Source organism: Bufo bufo, chromosome 2 (genome assembly GCF_905171765.1).
Source record: "Bufo bufo chromosome 2, aBufBuf1.1, whole genome shotgun sequence".
In the NCBI taxonomy this organism is placed as follows: domain Eukaryota; kingdom Metazoa; phylum Chordata; class Amphibia; order Anura; family Bufonidae; genus Bufo; species Bufo bufo.
The window spans coordinates 116,144,693-116,165,441 of NC_053390.1; the positions used below are offsets into that span (position 1 = coordinate 116,144,693).

Sequence of the window (20,749 nt, forward strand, 5' to 3'; positions counted from 1 at the left end):
CAGGGTGAGGGCAGTGGCGGCCATCTTAACTGAATAGTGAAATTGCAGTTTTATGCAGACTGGTTGCTAAGGGTTGAATCTTATTAAATATGGGGTAAGTCAGTTTAATAGTAACTGATTCTGGAATATCATGTTATTAGTAACTACATACAGGTCCTTCTCAAAAGATTAGCATATTGTGATAAAGTTCATTATTTTCTGTAATGTACTGATAAACATTAGACTTTCATATATTTTAGATTACACACAACTGAAGTAGTTCAAGCCTTTTCTTGTTTTAATATTGATGATTTTGGCATACAGCTCATGAAAACCCAAAATTCCTATCTCAAAAAATTAGCATATCATGAAAAGGTTCTCTAAACGAGCTATTAACCTAATCATCTGAATCAACTAATTAACTCTAAACACCTGCAAAAGATTCCTGAGGCTTTTAAAAACTCCCAGCCTGGTTCATTACTCAAAACCGCAATCATGGGTACGACTGCCGACCTGACTGCTGTCCAGAAGGTCATCATTGACACCCTCAAGCAAGAGGGTAAGACACAGAAATAAATTTCTGAATGAATAGGCTGTTCCCAGAGTGCTGTATCAAGGCACCTCAGTGGGAAGTCTGTGGGAAGGAAAAAGTGTGGCAGAAAACGCTGCACAACGAGAAGAGGTGACCGGACCCTGAGGAAGATTGTGGAGAAGGACCGATTCCAGACCTTGGAGGACCTGCGGAAGCAGTGGACTGAGTCTGGAGTAGAAACATCCAGAGCCACCGTGTACAGGCGTGTGCAGGAAATGGGCTACAGGTGCCGCATTCCCCAGGTCAAGCCACTTTTGAACCAGAAACAGCGGCAGAAGCGCCTGACCTGGGCTACAGAGAAGCAGCACTGGACTGTTGCTCAGTGGTCCAAAGTACTTTTTTCGGATGAAAGCAAATTTTGCATGTCATTCGGAAATCAAGGTGCCAGAGTCTGGAGGAAGACTGGGGAGAGGGAAATGCCAAAATGCCTGAAGTCCAGTGTCAAGTACCCACAGTCAGTGATGGTCTGGGGTGCCATGTCAGCTGCTGGTGTTGGTCCACTGTGTTTTATCAAGGGCAGGGTCAATGCAGCTAGCTATCAGGAGATTTTGAAGCACTTCATGCTTCCATCTGCTGAAAAGCTTTATGGAGATGAAGATTTCATTTTTCAGCACGACCTGGCACCTGCTCACAGTGCCAAAACCACTGGTAAATGGTTTACTGACCATGGTATTACTGTGCTCAATTGGCCTGCCAACTCTCCTGACCTGAACCCCATAGAGAATCTGTGGCATATTGGGAAGAGAAAGTTGAGAGACGCAAGACCCAACACTCTGGATGAGCTTAAGGCCGCTATCGAAGCATCTTGGGCCTCCATAACACCTCAGCAGTGCCACAGGCTGATTGCCTCCATGCCACGCCGCATTGAAGCAGTCATTTCTGCAAAAGGATTCCCGACCAAGTATTGAGTGCATAACTGAACTTAATTATTTGAAGGTTTACTTTTTTTGTATTGAAAACACTTCTTTTATTGGTCAGATGAAATATGCTAATTTTTTGAGATAGGAATTTTGGGTTTTCATGAGCTGTATGCCAAAATCATCAATATTAAAACAAGAAAAGGCTTGAACTACTTCAGTTGTGTGTAATGAATCTAAAATATATGAAAGTCTAATGTTTATCAGTACATTACAGAAAATAATGAACTTTATCACAATATGCTAATTTTTTGAGAAGGACCTGTATATGAAAATATGAAAATTTAAATTAGAGTCTAAGTGTGACAGTTATCCTTTAAAGAGCATCTGTCAGCAGATTTGTACCTATAATGGTGCATTCACACAACCGTATAAATAGATCCGCATATTTGCGAAACAGGTGCGGACCCATTCATTTCATGTCGTTCCGTTCCGTTTCATGTCGTTCCGTTCCGTGGCCCCGCAAAAAAGATAGAGCATGTCCTATTCGGACAAGCTTAGGCATTCTCTATATAGCGCTGGCTATGTGCAGTCCGCAAATTGTGGAACTTACACGGCCGGTATCCTTTTTTTTTGCGGATCCGCAATTTGCGGACCGCAAATCACTTACGGTCGTGTGAATGCACCCTAAAACTGCCTGGTCTGTTACATGTGCACTTGGCAGCTGAAGGCATCTGTGTTGGTCCCATGTTCATATGTGCCCGCATTGCTGAGAAAAACAAAGTTTTAATATATGCAAGTGAGCCTCTAGGAGCAACGGGGGCGTTGCTGTCACACCTAGAGGCTCAGCTCTCTCTGCAACTGCCGTACCTTCTGTACTTTGATTGACAAGGCCAGGCAGGCACGATCACTTTTACAGTGAATGGGGACAAAACTGAACAAACTAGAACGGAGTGCACCAGAATACAGCAGCATTTTTATGTCCAGCTTTGGAAACTGAACAAGCCGGATCCGGCACCAAAAACTCTGTTAGTCAATGGTGCCGGATCTTTTTTTTTGGACACAATGTTCAGTTTCATTTCCAATATAATACAATCGGATCCGTTCCGAACGGATGCAGCCGGTTGTATTATTCGAACGGAAGCCTTTTTGATGTGGTTTTAAGATTCCCTGCCAGATCTCAAAACCGTACAGAATATACGCATACATGCAAGTAGCCTAAACGGGGTTGGGGGGGGGGGGGGGGGGTAGGAGTGGCCAGAAAGAAACCCTGAAGTCTGCAAAAACAAAAAAACACCTAAAGAATCATCAGACACTGTTAGAAACAAGAGTCTCTACTGTTCATCATCTGCCCAACACCATCCCTACAGTAAAGCATGGTGGCAGCAGCATCATGCTGTGGGAGTGTTTTTCAGCAGCTGGGACAGGGGAGACTGGTACAGAGATATTCTTAATGAAAACCTGATCCAGTGGTCTCTAGACCTCAGAATGGGACGAAGGTTCACTTTTCAACAAGACAATGACCCTAAGCACACAGCCAAGACAACAGAAGAGTGGCTTAAGGACAACTCTGTCAATGTCCTTGAGTGGCCTAGCCAGAGCCCTGACTTGAACCCAATCGAGCATCTCTGGAGAGACTTCAAAACTGTTGTCTACCAACGTCCCCATGACAGAGCTCAAGAGGATCTGCAGAAAAGAATGGCAGAAAATCCCCAAATCCAGGTGTGCAAACCTTGTGGCATCATACCCAAGAAGACTGGAGGCTGTAATCTCTGGCAAAGGTGCTTCAACTAATTCCTGAATAAAAGGTCTGAATGACTGTCAATGCAATATTACAATTAGCAAAGATTTCGAACATTCCTTTTTCACTTTATCATTATGGGGTGCAGAATGATGGGGAAGCTTGATTTTCTTTTTATTTTAGCACAACATACAGTAACAAAATGTGAAAAAAGTTAAAGGATCTGAAGACTTTCCTGACTATCCAGAATACCTGAACATGTTATCCTTCTAGAATAAACTCAACGGGAGAGGGATACAACCTAAACTATTGACTATCAATCTAGTGAGAAGGAAGCTAAAAAAAAAATTCACAGTTATATTGGATATGCAGCTAATCTAGCTATATACACATTTCCCTAGCAAATCTTCTTTCCATCAAGAACAGAAGCTGATCAGTTGCTACACACTCAATAACAGTGGCACAGTGCCATCACTGTGACCAGAGAGCACCCCTGTAGTGGCTCAATCAGAGCATCACATACAGTGCTGCCCATAATTATTCATACCCCTGGCAAATTTTGACTTAGTTACTTTTATTCAACCAGCAAGTCATTTTTTGACGGGAAATGACATGACATAGGTGTCTCCCAAAAGATAAGACGATGTACAAGAGGCATTATTGTGGGAAAAAAACATTTCTCAGCTTTATTTACATCTGAGCAAAAAGTGTCCAGTTGGCGAAAAAAAAGGAGAAGCCTTCAACCCAAAGAACACCATCCCCACTGTCAAACATGGTGGTGGGAACCTAATGCTTTGGGGGTGTTTTTCAGCCAATGGGCCAGGGAATAGTGTTGAGCGAACTTCTGTTTTAAGTTCGGCGTCTAAAGTTCGGCTTACGGTTAGCGGAGAATCCCGATATGGATTCCGAATTCCGTTGTGGTCCGTGGTAGCGGAATCAATAATGGCTGATTATTGATTCCGCTACCACGGACCACAACGGAATTCGGAATCCATATCGGGATTCTCCGCTAACCGGAAGCCGAACTTTAGACGCCGAACTTAAAACAGAAGTTCGCTCAACACTACCAGGGAACCTAATGACAGTAAACGGCACCATGAAAAAAGAGCAATACATGAGGATTCTCAACGACAACATCAGGCAGTTTGCAGAGAAACTTGGCCTTGGGCACCAGTGGACAATTCAGCATGACAATGACCCAAAACACACAGCAAAAGTGGTGAAGAACTGGTTAGCAGACAACAAAGTTTTGGAGTGGCCCAGCCAGAGTCCAGGCTTGAATCCAATTGAGAATCTGTGGAGGGAGCTAAAGATCAGGGTGATGGCAAGAAGACCCTCCAACCTGAAAGATTTGGAGCTCATTGCTAAAGATGAATGGGCAATAATATCTGTGGAGACATGCAAAAAGCTGGTCTGCAATTATAGGAAGCGTTTGATTGCTGTAATAGCCAATAAAGGCTTTTCTATTGATTATTGAGAAGGGTATGAATAATTTTGGACTGGACACTTTTTGCTCAAATGTAAATAAAAGCTAAGAAATTGTTTTTTTTCCACAATAATGCCTTTTGTACATCGTCTTATTATCATTTCCCGTCAAAAAATTACTTGCTGGTTGAATAAAAGTAACTAAGTCAAAATTTGCCAGCAGTATGAATAATTATGGGCAGCACTGTAATACACAGATAAATGCAATGTTCTTCAATAAGCACCTTTATCTAGGCCTATCAAGAGAATAAGACAACGATGGGTGATGTACTCTGTGAGTACCCTAATATAGTGCTTAGTGTCCTACTGAGCGTGTATTCTTCAAAGAACTGTAACATACGATACTCCTTATCAGAGTATATGCTAAATGGGTACAATGTGTGGTGACTGGTGTCCCATCCACCTAATCTATCAGTGTGGGTCTTTTGTAAAGCATCAAAGGACACTCTTATTAGAGGCTGTAAATCTGGGGTAAACAGACACCCATCATCCTTTATAGGTAATAATCTACCACTAGTATACCCCCAATGGGTACTGCTAAAACCAGGTTTTTAGGTACTGCTGAACCTATCCCTAAGCTTTTCCCGTGCCAACACATCTCCTCCAAAGAGGATTCCTCAGGGGATGTTCTACTATGAAAGAGAACAGGCTATTTGGTGAGCAGTCTGGCAGCATCTGACCTATGGTCTTTTGGCATAGTACTGACAAAATGAAAAACAGCCATAAATTTTATTTAAAAAAAAAAACTGTTTTCTATTAATACTGAGTTTTAAAAAAATACTCCTTTCTGGTAGCATCCCTTGAATGTCATTCTTTAGAAATAATTTTTTGCAGTTGGCCTCTAAGATAAATGTAAGTGTTCTTAAAGTTAAACGAATGTCCGCATGAACAACACGAACACTCAGGCAGCAGTTTGTTCGTGCAATTATCTGCCCTTGTGAAGGTCCTCCCAGGGGATGCCTGGTTTCAGGCTACAACCAGGCAACCCTGTGGATCAGCCCGCAATAAAGAACTTGCAAGTCTTTACCCAACAGATCCTGCGCCGCCGTTCCAGTTCTCCCTGCCAGGATCTATTTAACAGACCCTCTAGCCAGCGGTCACTTCTTGTCAACGTAACGTCATACCTGAATCCGGGTAAATAGATCCCAACCAGGAGAGCCAAAGCGGTAACACGGGATCTGTAAGTATTGTGGGGATTCGCTCTGGTAGTTAGGACTAGCGGATGCAGTATAGAGGCAAAGTTCTTGAATCAAACAGTGGTGTTTATTCACACATTGGTGTATCACAAAACGCAGGTGGCTTGGTGTTTGTTCACACACAAGGAAAGTCCATAAACAATAAAAGTCACCTTTTCTCCTGGGTGTTAATTCACACCCTGTTAGCAGTTCAGCCTCATCAAGTCCATAGGCGGGCCTGTTCGCCTTTAGAGGGGCCCGAGTCCTCCAGCCCGGCTTAAACCTCAAATCCCAGCACAGCCCTCAGTTCACAGCACACAGACTCCTGAGCTCCACTGTCAGAGGGAGGTAAATCCACCACACCTGGCAATGCTGGCTGGTTTTTATGCCTGGCAAAACCTGGCCTGGAACATGGGGAGTAGTCACCCACCCAGCACTTTGACTACTCCCAGTAGGAGCCATCCCGGATCAGCTATGACAGCCATGCTAAATCTCAAGGTGTCAAGTAGCAATAGCTGCTGCTGACACACAAAATACCGGCTCTTACTTCACCGAGGCCAGGAACCTCGGTGATACATACCTTCCATCCAGGTACCTTCTTACAGTATTTACCAGTTCTTTATTACAGACTGATTCGAGTTTCATCCTGAAGCTGTACAGCCCCTTTAAACAAGCAATGACCGGTACGCCAAATTTTCTGCCTGTGTAAAAGGCTCTTCTTGACATTTATCTAATTATGACCACACATTTTCAATCATCTAAGGTTGAGTTCACATCGTTTAGCTTTCCGTTCTTCTGATCCGTCCGGAAAACAGAAAAATAAAGAAAAAAACGAATCCATTATTTTGAGTATCAGTTATGATCACTTTGCATCAGTCTGTGTCACTTCCGTCAGAGATCAGTTATTTTTAGAGAAAAAAAGTCCTCATGTAGTAAAAGTCCTCTTTTTGTCAAAAATAATTGATCTCTGATGGAAGTGACACAAACTGATCGTAACTGAAGCTCAAAAAAGACGAATTATACGCAAACTGTATACGTGCAAACTGATCATAACTGATGCTCAAAATAGCAGATCCATTTTTTTACAAATCTTTTTCTGTTCTTCCGAACGGTGATGTGAACTCAGCCTAAGCAGTGTTTAATTTGCATTTGTTTTCCTGGTTGAAATGTGAAACAGAACATACCATTACAGAAGCAATACCCCCAGCTGAGTGACCGCGGGTTAATGTTTAACCACCCCACATACAAGCCACCCTCAGGATATCGTGTTATGGAGGGGACTTCTATACAGCCTGCTGCTAAACATTACATGCCAGGTATTGTTCCCCTCTTCTGTAAAATTCTACCATTAGTAGTCACCTTACAGTTCTGTGAGATGAAGTCTAATAGCTATCCGAAATCATACAGCCACTGTATGGGTCTATGACTGGGATGTTACACAGACTGGGGGAGATTTATCAAAATCGTTATAGCAACCAATCGGATTCCACCTTTCATTTTTCACAGCTCCTTCGGAAAATGAAAGGTGAAATCTGATTGGTTGCTATGGGCAACTAAGCCAGTATTCCTTTATACCAGTTTTGATAAATCTCCCCCAGTGTGTCACAACACCGTGGCTGTTTTAATGGGCCTGTAAAAAAAACGCCACAAAATTCATGAGTTTTCTTTACAAGCTTTTTTTATGGCCTTTTCTGGTCACACATTTCTGACATGAATTCTTTGGCCAGTTTCAGACGAGCGTGTTCACTGTGTGAAACACTCTCCATGTGGGAGCGTGTATTCCCGTAGTGAACTTTGCTTTGACCGGACTGTACGGGATTCTAATGATTTATGATGCAGTTTGTCTCTTTCCGAACTCAACTCTAATGATTTGTACTCACATAGTGTCCTAAGTGCAAATCATTACAGTTGAGGTTGCGCAGAGACACACAGCATTATAAATCATTATAATGCCAAGTCAAAAGATCTAAATTCACTACTGTAATTCATGCTATTGCAAGGAGCATGTTTTACACAGTGAACACGTTTGTCTGAAACTGATCTTTTAAAGTATTTTTTCCCCTACAGAAAGACCTGAAAAAAGCCATACACACAGTGCAATTCATGGACCCATGAAAACTCACTGCAAGTGAAGAAAACCACCACTACAAAAAATTCCAGAATATACTGTGTTTCATAATCCTAAAATTCCTATAGACTTACAGATCAGGCATTTTTTTTTCCATAAAAAACATTCACTAAACATACAGTCAGCAAAAACACCACCAAAAAAACCTGAGAAACCAGCCCAAAAATGTAAACTGTAGGGAGGTTAAGGCCCCTTGCAGACGAGTGTCCGGATTAGGTCCAGATGCGTTACGGATGCGTTCAGTGAAAACTGCGCGATTTTGCAGGCAAGGTCATTGAGTTTTGTATGCGATCGCTTTCAGTTCTGTTTTTATCGCCCGGGTGCAATGCGATTTAATGCGTTTTGCATGCGCGTGATAAAAAACTGAATGTATACAAACATCATCTCTTAGCAACCATGCGTGAAAAACGCATCGCATCCGCACTTGCTTGTGGATGCGATTTTCAAGCAGCTCCATTTATTTCTATGGGGCCAGATTTGCGTGAAAAATCGCAGAATATAGAACATGCTGTGATTTTCACGCAACACAAGAGTGAAAACCAACGCACATGTACACAGCCCCATTTAAAAATAAACGGGTCCGGATTCCGTGTGGGTGCAATGCGTTCGCATCACACATTACACCCGTGCGGAATACTCGCTTGTGTGAAAGGGGCGTAAGGCCAGGTCAAGACATGGCAGAATTGCGGTAGAGACTGAGTTTTCAAAACCCCATAGGAAGGTAGCATAAATATGTGTATATCACAATTTTCAGTCCACAGCACGCTCATTATGTCACAGGAAAAGCTAAGGATTCTCACTGCGGGTTTCTCTCTTTGCAATGCGAAGAGAGAAATCATTGTAAAAATCCAGATATAACACATTATAGATTTGCCACAAATTTCCAGCAACATCCATGGCGGAAATGATCCGCCTCATCTGGACCCAGCCTGATGCAAGGAGAGAGGGGTCTCTTAGAGAGGATTGCATAATATTCCAATGACGAGGCTGCTCTTTTCTACAATCAGCACCATTTTGTCCATGGGTTGTGTCTGGTTTCCCAGCTCAGTCTCACTTGCATGGACATGAGCTGCAGTAGCACTTACAGCCCCTGCACAAGAATGGCATGGTTTCTGGAAGAATATAGGTATGCTTCTCTAATCTCATAAACCCCTTTAAGTATTTAATATATAGGTGCCCCAAACCATTAAAAAAAAATAACCGTATTTTTCACTTTATAAGACGCACTTTTTCTACCAAAAGTGTGTGTGTGGTGAGGAATGGTATAAAGTGAATACTAAAGGAGCACTTCCATGGTGGACGCGATTATTAGTATGCAGGAGGTGTGGAGAGCAGTGACTTCAGTGCTGCTAGCGCTACCTGTACTCACCGCTCCCTGGCCTCCACGCTGCACTGTCCTGACTGCATACAGAGTCCGGATGTAGCGCACATTAGGCGTGCACTATGACCTGATGATGTGCCTTGTCTGGTCACAGGGCAGCCCAGGGCCCGTAAGAAGACAAGGAGCGGTGAGCGCAAGAAGAGAGCGCAGTCTGGAGCAAGAGGGGTAATTTCATTTAATGTCTCATCTGAGTTCTAATTAGGATTGGGAGTCTTATCTGGGGCCTGCTAAAGTTTGGGTCTGATTGGGGGGGTTTGATAAAGATTGGGAAGGTCTGATCTAGTTTGGGGGTCTGATAAAGACTGGGGGGGGAGGGTCTGAACTGAGATCTGAGGAAGATTAGTGGTCTGATCTGAGGTCTCATGAGGACTGGGGGGCTGATGAAAAAATAAAATAAAATCAGGATTTTCTCCTCTAAAACCTATGTGCGTCTTTAAAGCGAAAAATACGGTACATTGAAAATGAGTCAACAGCAGATTTTCTGCAACAGCTAAATCTGGACTACATGGTGCCGATTTAGTTGCAGAATTTATAGTATAAATGCTACGATTGGAATCCTCTGCCAAAAAAATCTGCAGCACAAAATCGGTGTACTATGGATTTACAAATCCGCAACGCAGGGCGGTTCAGGTGTAGATTGCGCCGTGGAAGTTTTCCACACACGATTGTGCCCACTACACACCGCGTGTGAACATATCCTAACGATGTAGAGACTATGAATTCTGAAATCATGAAAAGAACGAGTTAAAACAAAGAAGAGTGCGTTCAAGGGGACAAACCTACAGCGTACACATTGTACCAGCGCCCAAAAGGCTGCTCAGCTTTTGTATTTCTACCACGAGCTCATTAACTTGAAGACTGGAAAACAAAAAGGTGATTATTATGTATTTACTAGCTAGGAAACCAACGTTACTCCTGCCACAGGAACTGTAATCAGATGAATGACGCAAACTCATAAAATGAGACAAATGTCCAAAACATCTGGCAGAGCTTTAACAGCGCCGGCTAATTGGTAACTCGTGTCTCCTCCCCGCCATATGCAGTGAGCAGCACACACCGTACCCGGACACCGAGCCCATTCCGACCTGAAGGGCAGCTCATGTTTCCATTACATTTTATACAATGAATCGAAGCAGGTCTTACATGGGAAGCAATAATGAAGAGGGGGTATACATTTTGCATTTGGGCCGATTTCCTGCACACTGCTACACTGTACACGATTGTATCTGCAGCGCAAACAGGAAGTCGATAATTAACCCTTAACGAACAGCACTGACCGTACACAGTGCAACATAAAACAAGGTCACAAAGAAAGTAAATGTCGAATGTGCTAAACCGTAGAGCCATCATCTTTCCTGACATGTCCGTTTTAGTAACTTCTTGCATCCCCTTTGTTATCTGTTCTTATGACTCTGTGATTGCAATGAAGGTCCAGATGGGCGTTACCAGTTTGTGTCTGCACAGTTTGACATTATGCAATCAGTGCTGCCATGGTCAGACTGTGCAGGGATCCATCACCAACTGGTAACTATTTTATTTAATTTACTTATGTAGCGCTGACATATTCTACAGCTAGTTTCACACTAGGGTTAGGCATCTGGTCTGGATCCGGCACAGCCCGGATGCTGGCTGACACCCACCGGCCCCATTCACTATAATGTGGACTGGTGGAGATCCACCCGCAACCTGGCAAACATGTTGACACATGCAGAATCTTTTCGTCCGGCTGATTCTCAGCATATTTGCAGAGTTGTGGCTAGACCTCTGCCGCTCCCCATTATAGTGAATGGGGCCAGACGGAATTACGGCAGCGGCTGGCAGTGACGGATCGGGAAGACTGTTCCCGTCTGGATCTGAATAAGGGCTTATGCACATGACCGTAGGTATTTTACGATCCGCAAAAATCGGATCTGCAAAAAATACGGGTGACGTCCATGTCCATTCCGTATTTTTCGGAACGGAATGGCTGGCCCCTAATAGAACTGTCCTATCCTTGCCCGTGATGCGGACAATAATAGGACATGTTCTATTTTTTTGCGGAATGGAAATACGGACGTACGGAAAAAGAATGCACATGGAGTAACTTCCGTTTTTTTGCGTACCCATTGAAAAGAATTACTTACAAACAAGTGACCCTCATTTTTCCAAATCAGCATACACAAATAGCCTTAGGCTATACCATTCTGTTTTAGGCCTAAATTATAAAAAAAATTACTTTTATTATATCCGTCTAAAATAGACACAGAGTTGTATCGTATATCTCCCATGAAATGTATCCTGTAATCCTCTGTGCTATATTATTACAAAAAAGCCTTAGTGACATAAAAAAATCCAGGTAACGTTACTGTGTTATTTTATTCTTTTTTTTCAGATCCTTTATGTATCTCGAGTAATTGATAGCTGGGTATCGATATGTGCGGCAGTTGTGTTAACTCGCACACTCCTCCGCTGTATTCGTCGTAGATTTTTGTGGCAACTTTGTTGCCAGTTTTATATTTGTATCACCAATAGACTTGCTTGGTCTTATCTGATTCTCTATAACATTTAACTGTTGCCAGCGTCGTAATTAACCTAAGCTCTCTTGATATTAACTGCCACACTTATAGGGCTTAATTTAGGCTACTTTCACACTTGCGGCAGAGGATTCCGGCAGGCAGTTCTGTCTCCGGAACTGCCTGCCGGATCCGTCAAAACGTATGCAAACTGATAGCATTTGTCAGACGGATCAGGATCCTGATCCGTCGGACAAATGCATTGAAATGCCGGATCCGTCTCTCCGGTGTCATCCAGAAAAACGGATCCGGCATTTATTTACTTTTTTATTTTTCGCGGTCTGAGCATGCACAGACCGCAATGCTGGATCCGGAATGACTGCATTTCAATGGGAAGAAATGCCGGCAAGTGTTCCGGAATTTTAGATGGAGATAAAACCGTAGCATGCTTCGGTATTATCTCCTTCCTGAAAAGGCAAAAAGACTGAACTGAAGACATCCTGATGCATCCTGAACGGATTGCTCTCCATTCAGAATGCATTAGGGTAAAACTGATCAGTTCTTTTCCGGATTTGAGCCCCTAGGACGGAACTCAATGCCGGAAAAGAATAACGCTAGTGTGAAAGTACCCTTATTCAGATCTTGAATCACTACTTTCTATTTATTCCCCATGCTATCCTCTCTTTACTTTATCAGACCGACTGCAGGTCGAGCCCCGTACTTTTTCAAACACCAATATTCCCTGATATTAAAACAAAAAACAAAGCTCCCCCGACATGTTTTGCCACTTATGTGGCGTCTTCAGGGGTTAGGAGCTGGCAGTTTATATCAACAGGGCTTAGGTTAATTACGACACTGGCAACAGAGTTTGTTGCCAGTAAGAACAAGTTAAATGTTATAGTGCGGCAAATTAATACTAAGAGAATCAGATAACACCAAGCAAGTATATTGGTGATACAAATATAAAACTAAATAAACTAGTAGCCACAAAAATCTAAGACAAATACAGCGGAGGAGTGTGCGAGTTAACACAACTGCCGCACATATCGATACCCAGCTATCAATTACTCGAGATAAAGGATCTGAAAAAAATAATAAAATAACACACTAACGTTACCTGGATTTTTAATGTCACAAAGGCCTCATGCACACGACCGTTGTTTTGGTCCGGATACGATCCGCAGTTTTTGCGGCTTGGATGCGGACCCGTTCCCTTCAATGGGGCCGCAAAAGATGCAGACAGCACTCCGTGTGCTGTCCGCATCCGTTGCTCCGTTCCGTGGTCCGCAAAAAAAATATAGCCTGTCCTATTTTTGTCCATTTTGCAGACAAGAATAGGCAGTTATATCAATGGCTGTCTGTGCCGTTCCGCAAATTGTGGAACGCACACGGACGCCATCCGTGTTTTGCGGATCTGCAATTTGTGAACCGCAAAACACACAACGGTCGTGTGCATGAGGCCTAAGGCTTTTTTGTAATAATATAGCACAGAAGAATACAGGATACATTTCATGAGAGATTTATGATACAACTCTATCTATTTTAGACGGATATGATAAAAGTTAATTTTTATAATAATTAATTTAGGCATTGAAATGAATGGCTCCACATACGGTTCACAAAAAATAAAAAAACACAAAAAAATAAAAACTGAACAGACACGGAATGAAAATGTGTTTGTGTGCATGAGCCCTAACGTATTAGTGAAAGCGGCCTTACAGACATCATCATCCCTTGCCATCTCCAATGGAGCTCAAAATCTAAATCCCCTATGTGGGAGCAAGCCGGAGTACCCAAAGGTGGTGAACACTGTGCATCGGGATACATTTGTTGCAGCCATTACATGATACCATAATCCACCTGAAACATCTGGAAAGAAAAAACTGGTGCATGTCTGGAATAAATTTGTTTTGCTTTGTAAATCTATCAAAATGTTTCTGTTCTCTTAGGGCTCATGCACCCGAACCTATTTTCTTTCCGTGTCCGTTCCTTATTTTATTTTTTCGAACCGTATGCAGTACAATTCATTTAAATGGGTTTGCAAAAAAAAAAAAGTTCTGGATCTGTTTTTTTGCGGACCACAACATACATACGGTCGTGTGCATGAACCCTCAAACTGTACAGCAGTCTGTCCTCCGAAGTGGCTCTTGTGACTGTAACTGGGGACAGCCAGTCACGTAACTAAAGGCCCATTCACATTACTGACGGAATCATCATTCACCTAGGTAAACATGTAAAGCAAAACATACAATGATTTCTTAACCCGTCGCTGTGCCCTGGTGTGCCCATGTAATGGAAACGTATGGTCATATAAACGATTACAAGTCGTGAATGTTAAATCCCAATGACTGTCCACTGGAAAAGACCCCTAAATGAGAACTACCAGTCCTCGGGGCCTCCTGCCGGTCAGGTTTTCAGGATTCCCTCAGTTATAATTAGTGTCAGTGCATCAGGACTTACCACAGGTATTCATTCTGTGGGATATCCTCAAATCATGAGCGGCAGGTGGGCCAGGAGGACTGGGGGTGAGGAACACTTGACTATATGTGCTCGTTTTAGGCAATTCATTTGGCCAACAGCTATGTCTCCTGACTCTCCCCCATACATATAGAGAGGAAGGGAGAGAGGAAGAAAACGCTCCCAGACATTTCTGGCAGTGGCTTATCTCCTGGGAAAACAAAAAGATCAGGCGACAATATAGAGGCCCTGATTTACTAATGTATCTGGGCCAAATATCTGTGGTGCAATTTGATTCATCTAGGGCAGCGATGGCGAACCTCCGGCACTCCAGCTGTGGCAAAACTACAACTCCCAGCATGCTCCATTCATTTCTAAAGAGTTCTGAGAACAGCCAAGCAAGTATACATCTTGGGAGTTGTAGCTTTACCACAGCTGGAGGCCCGGAGGTTACTAGGGTTTCTACACCTTTTCCCGATACTAGAAAGTGGGTGGGACTTACTAGAAAGTGGGTGGAGCTGTACTGCAAAGGAGGTGGGGCCTAATATTTTGGCACAATTCTGGTGCAACAATACCAATAGTTGGTATAGCGTCAGTGAAAAGTCTATCCCTGGACCAGATTCATCATCCAGCCTGAGCCCCTGGGATAAATGTGGTGCACATTAGCCAGTTCTCGGTGAGATTGTTCAACAATACACAGGTATGCAGCGACTTCTGTGGATCCGAACCTCCGTTCTTTTTTCATATAAATTTTTTCTGTGGATTTTACCCTTCTCAATGTGACAGATAGGACACGCTGCATATTTTCCAGTGTTTTGAAGCTTTTTTATTTTTATAACTCCATTCATTTGAACTGTTCTTTACATTGTAGTTCCAGAATCCACTACAAAAAGTACGCCACATGTGACCGTGCTTGGGGATTCCTTCACAAGGAATTTTTGTTTGACTTTTTTTGAGCCCATAAATGCATGAAAACAACCACTTTTTTTTTTCAGCTTACAGCATTTTTCTGACAGTGTGTACCCCGCTCTGATGCCACTCCTTCTGTATATTGCAAGAGAGGACAGCAATGTAAAAAAATAAAACTTGCAAGCAAGAGAAAAACAAAAGCAGCCCCGAAAAACCTAACCACTGCAAAAAGTAACACGGGTGAAGAATAATGGAACTACAAAAACAGCAGGTTTTCTATTGTGCTTTGCAAAATATCAAATTACTCCCACTAGTGGATACCAACTGACCTCGGGTCTCACTCCGACTCGGTGTCCATAATCTCAATACAATTCAGTTGTATATAGCTCTTCGCTTACATGTATGAGTGAGGAAAAATTATTACTCACTTTTTATGACGTGCATTGCACTTTCAGTCCTTTATTTGCAAAACATTAAAAGCAGTTTCTAGGCTCGCAGGCCTGTGTTTCTGAGACACCGAGTTGTAACCTACTCCCATCATGAACGACGATGTGGACCCCCCAAACGTTGCACATGATGGAGTAGGTTACAACTCTACATGTAAGTTAAGAGCTACAGACAACTGACTTCTATTGTGGTTTCCCATACACTTACCGCTAACCTCTAAGGCCACTTTCACACGAGCGTAACGGATTTGGTCCGGATGTGTTCAGTGAAACTGGCACCATTTTGCAAGCAAGTTTAGTCAGTTTTGTCTGCAATTGCGTCCATTTTTTTCCGGCACGGGTGCAATACGTTTTGATGCATTTTTCATGCGCGTGATAAAAAACGGAAGGTTTACAAACAACATCTCCTAGCAACCATCAGTGAAAAAACGCATTGCATCCGCACTTGCTTGCGGATGCAATGTGTTTTTCACGCAGCCGCATTCACTTCTATGGGCCAGGGCTGCGTGAAAAACGCAGAATATAGAACATGCTGCGATTTTCACGCAATTCAAAAGTGATGTGTGAAAACCAACGCACATGTACACGGCCCCATTGAAATGTTGTTTGTTTTTGTGCCTAAAAAATGCATCCAAATGTCTGTTTTGCAAATTATAGAACATGTCCTATTCTAGTCCGCAAAATGTGGTCCTTGGACCCATTTGGCAAAGAAATGTGGATGGCGCACGGATTGTATTCATATTTTGCGGATATAGTGCAATCCGCAGGCAGTATGCTCTTTCTGAGTTTAGGAGTCCAGTTCAGTGACTGACAATTACTTCTGCAAGTAGTCTCTGACAGGGACGGCTGTCAATCACTGATAGGCCCGCCTACTGGACTCTTAAGCCTAGAATCAGCAAAGGTTTCAAATACATTACAAGTTATCCTAAGTCTTTATATATATATATACACACACATACACACACACACACACATATACACACTTATCTGCTCAGCTCCTCCTGCTCTATGATATGCTACCTGCAGATCAAACACCATGTTGAATATGACAGGTTCCCTTTAAGATATATCCCCATACAAGTCAATAAATGTATGTTTTCATCCTGATTGTTTTCTGGGATGTAGCATCCATTTCCAGAATACAAGCTCATCTCCGCATGAGTAGAGATGGCCCAGCTGTCCGGAGCATGGACTGCTATAGGAAACTACTGGTTACACAGCTCAACACAAACAACAGCTAAAAACAATCTACTACTGCCTTCAAAAGGCACCATAAACCAAAATAGAAAAGCTTTTCCAAAGAGCAGATCTATAGATCTACAACCCAAACGATAAAGGGGACCCTAGATTGCTTCTACCTTGCTTGGGTGGCCTCCTGGGAATTCGCATTTTGGGAAAAGACGGCCAGGAGTAATTAAAAGGAGAGTCTGAATCCGAATCCATTTCCCTGTGCGGATGGAAGGAAGTAGGATCCGGCAGGAGAGAAGCAATGTGGACCCCGAAGCTTCCCCCAAACAGATGATGTAAAATAGGAGAATGAAGAGAGCTGGATCAAATTGCCCTCTCTGCCCAGGGGAGGGACAGGCTGGAAACGTTTGCTCTCTTCAGGCGCTCAGGCATGTAGACAGATCAGGCTGTAAATATTAAATCAGAGGGGGGGGATGCAGGGGGGAAACATGAAGCAAATCTGGAGCTGCATCATGGTCTCCAGCTATTCCAGAGGTCAGCTGGTGCCAATGAATCATTAACTCACCTCTTCATTGCTATGCTGAAAGGCTGACGTTTGGGAAGTGCACTTGTAAGTAAATACAGGGGGGCACAGACACCCAAGAGCAGAGCGATTCCAGCCCCTCATTCCTCTGGAGTCCCGGCTCCTTTCACTAAATCACTGCCTCATCTCGTGAAGTGACAAACAGACGGAAAGTTATCCAAACTTCTATAATGGTCCACGTCTCTTTTTATATTGGGTGCTACGCTATACATGTCCGACTACATAAAAGAGGGTCTGCCCAGGGCAGGGAGGACCCGAGCTGATGACCGGAAGCCGCATGCCCAATTCTTGTGTTCCCTTCATAGTCCAGCAGCAATAAAGAGTGGTTCCATCCAAAATGTAAGAAGCGACCATATATTATTTACCGGTTCAAGGCTGAGGTTTTTTTGTCTGTCAGGACCAGACACATTTTAGCAGCTTTAGCGCATTTTTTTAAGGCCTCCTGCCATCTTTTTTCTTTGAGTTGGTGTGTGTTTATCACTTTTTTGTCTATAGTGAATTTCATAATTTACTACAGACTTTGAAGTAACATCTTGTCATATGGAGAAAAGGCGGTAAAAAGTGAATCAAAAACGTAAAAAAAAAAAGAAGTAGTGTAAAACCAGCTTAGGCTACTTTCACACTCGCGTTTTGGTTTCCGTTTCTGAGATCCGTTCAGGGCTCTCACAAGCGGTCCAAAACGGATCAGTTTTGCCCTGATGCATTCTGAATGGATAAGGATCCGCTCAGAATGCATCAGTTTGCCTCCGTTCTGTCTCCATTCCGCTTTGGAGGCGGACACCACTTGCAGCGTTTCGCTGTCCGCCTGACGAAGCAGAGCCAAACGGATCCGTCCTGGCACAATGTAAGTCAATGGGGACGAATCCGTTTTCTATGACACAATCTGGCACAATAGAAAACGGATCCGTCCTCCATTGACTTTCAATGGTGTTCAAGACGGATCCGTCTTGGCTATGTTACAGATAATACAAACAGATCCGTTCTGAACGGACGCAGACGGCTGTATTATCTGAACGGATCCGTCTGTGCAGATCCATGACGGATCCGCACCAAACGGGAGTGTAAGAGTAGCCTTAAAGGGGTTCACCAGCTCCGGGAAGAAACCGGACACTTGGGTTCTGTCTGGAGTGTTACTTACCTGACATATCCCGTGCCGCCACTCAAGTTTGGTTTACCCAGCTGCAACGGTAACGTCACGTTGACAACATGTGACCGCTGCAGCCAATTGCTGCCCTCAGTGGTGTACCAGAGAGGCCAGTAGTTGTCAATGTGACCTCACTGCTGCAGCTGAGTAAACAGGGCCTGGCCGGGAGACCCCGGGCAGCAGTGTGCAATAGGTCAGGTACGCAGAAAGATCCCACGTGATGTCCCATTTCTTTTTCAAACCTGAGAACCCCTGTAATGGCAGCAACTTTTTTTTACTTTTTTTTTGGACTATCAATATTTTTTACACACAGCACTTTAACACATATTAGGCTAGTGGTTTTTAAAATAGTAAAATAAATAGGAATAAAACAGATTCCAGACAGTTGTCCTGGCCCAAGCGTAGGTTTACGGACCCCAACAGCATCACAGTGATCTGCTAAACTTCTGTTCGGGGGAGGAACTATATCCAGAATAAAGACTCCAGAATCCAAATGGGCGAGTAATGTTTTTAGAAGGGGGCTTATTTTTATTTTTCACTATTCTTTGGACTTTATTTCCCACAGAGGCAGCCAGTCTGACTAGACCCAGCACAGATCTAGTAGTGACAAATGCCCCCGTTAGGCCTGTCTGTTCGCATCCGTTGCTCCGTTCCGTGGTTCGCGAAAAAAATAAAACCTGTCCTATTCTTGTCTGTTTTGCGGACAAGAATAGGCAGTTATATCAATGGCTGTCTCTGCCGTTCTGCAAATTGCGGAACGCACAAGGACGCCATCCGTGTTTTACGAATCTACAATTTGCAGACCGCAAAACACACAACAGTCGTGTGCACGAGGCCTAACGGGGGCATTTGTCACTGCTAGATCTGTGTGCCAGGATCACAGCGATCCACCAATACAGGCAGCGCCTTTTCTATACCCAGATACTTATATAGAAGTATACACAGATACCGCTGTGTATAAGAAAATCAGACAAAATGGAAGCAGTAGACACAACAGGCAGGTGGTTAAAGCAGAAGGTATTGGCGTTCTGCTTTGGTGGTAAGAGGAAGTGCAGTCTTCGGGCAACGGTCGCGTGCATGAGCCCTTTTTGCAGTCCACAAACTGCGGATCCCAAAACATGGATACTGGCCACGTCCATTTTGTGGACCGGAATGGCCGGCCCCTAATAGAACAGTCTTATCCTTGTCCATAATGCAGACAATAATAGGACATGTTCTATTTTTTAGCGGAAGGGTCATGCGGACACGGAAAGCGCACGGAGTAATTTCAGCTTTTTTTTTGTGTGGCCCCATTGAAGTGAATAGTTCCGCTTACAAGCTGCAATAAAATAAATAAAAAAAATGGCATAGGCACGGAAAAAAAATATAAAGTTTGTGTGCATAAGCCCTTACTGGTTGGCTCGTCAGGTGGTCATTTTTGCAAAAGTGTAACTGAAAAACAGCAATATTTCACAGCATAAGGTTTGGTAATTAAAGTCCAAATTGAGTTTTTCACTGTATAATGAAATTTCTAATTTTCCAATATGCTTTATGTATCAATTCATCCTGGTTTTCAAAATCTCTGCTTGCAGTCATTCAATAGGATAAATATCAGTTCTGGTCATTGCCACAGGTGTACAGCTGAGCACAGTTACAGTACAGTGGTCTGAGTCATATACCGGTGTCCATCACATGACCAGGAAAGATTTTTATCTGCTGCAAGTAAACAATGAAGGTTCCTATTGAATGACAGCAAGCAGAGATCTTGGAAACTGGGAAGAATTGCTACAAAATGTATATTGTGAAATTGTATAACGTTTCATTATGCAAAGAATAATCTTTGCTGAAACTGGAATATCCCTTTAAATGACCAAACTTGTTTTGCAGGTATTAGATGTGCATGAGGGTCTGTCGCAGTTCCTGATTGGCTGCTGGAGCTGTCAGTCAGCGCAGTGGGGGCGGGGCTGGAAAGCAGTCAGTGCACTGCACATGAACAGAGCGTCTCCTGGGTACTTGGGGTCACAGCGTGTAGGGGCAGGGGTCAGCAACCTTTGGAACTCCAGCTGTTGGAAAACTACAACTCCCAGCATGCTCCATACACTTCTATGAGAGTTTCTACATGCTAGGAATTGTAGTTTCACAACAGCTGGAGCGCCAAAAGTTGCTGACCCCTGGTGTTGGGGATAAAAACTTGGATTTCTAGGTCATGCCTC

The 20,749-nt window shown here is 43.3% G+C and overlaps 1 protein-coding gene across 5 annotated transcripts in view; it reads right to left on the reverse strand.

Annotated features, from left to right (window-relative positions):
* ARHGEF28 (Rho guanine nucleotide exchange factor 28) overlaps window positions 1-20,749 on the reverse strand; it is a 245,723-nt gene that overhangs the window by 104,042 nt on the left and 120,932 nt on the right. Inside the window, exon 1 of one of the 5 annotated variants that reach the window (XM_040421456.1) lies at window positions 17,001-17,227. The exons of 3 other annotated variants lie outside the window; for them this stretch is intronic. In XM_040421456.1, the coding sequence (XP_040277390.1) occupies window positions 17,001-17,085 (85 nt within the window). In that variant the 5' untranslated portion in view covers window positions 17,086-17,227. Of the gene's footprint in view, window positions 1-17,000; window positions 17,228-20,749 lie in introns of those variants that run through there. One more of the 5 variants, XM_040421457.1, reaches the window with a different exon arrangement.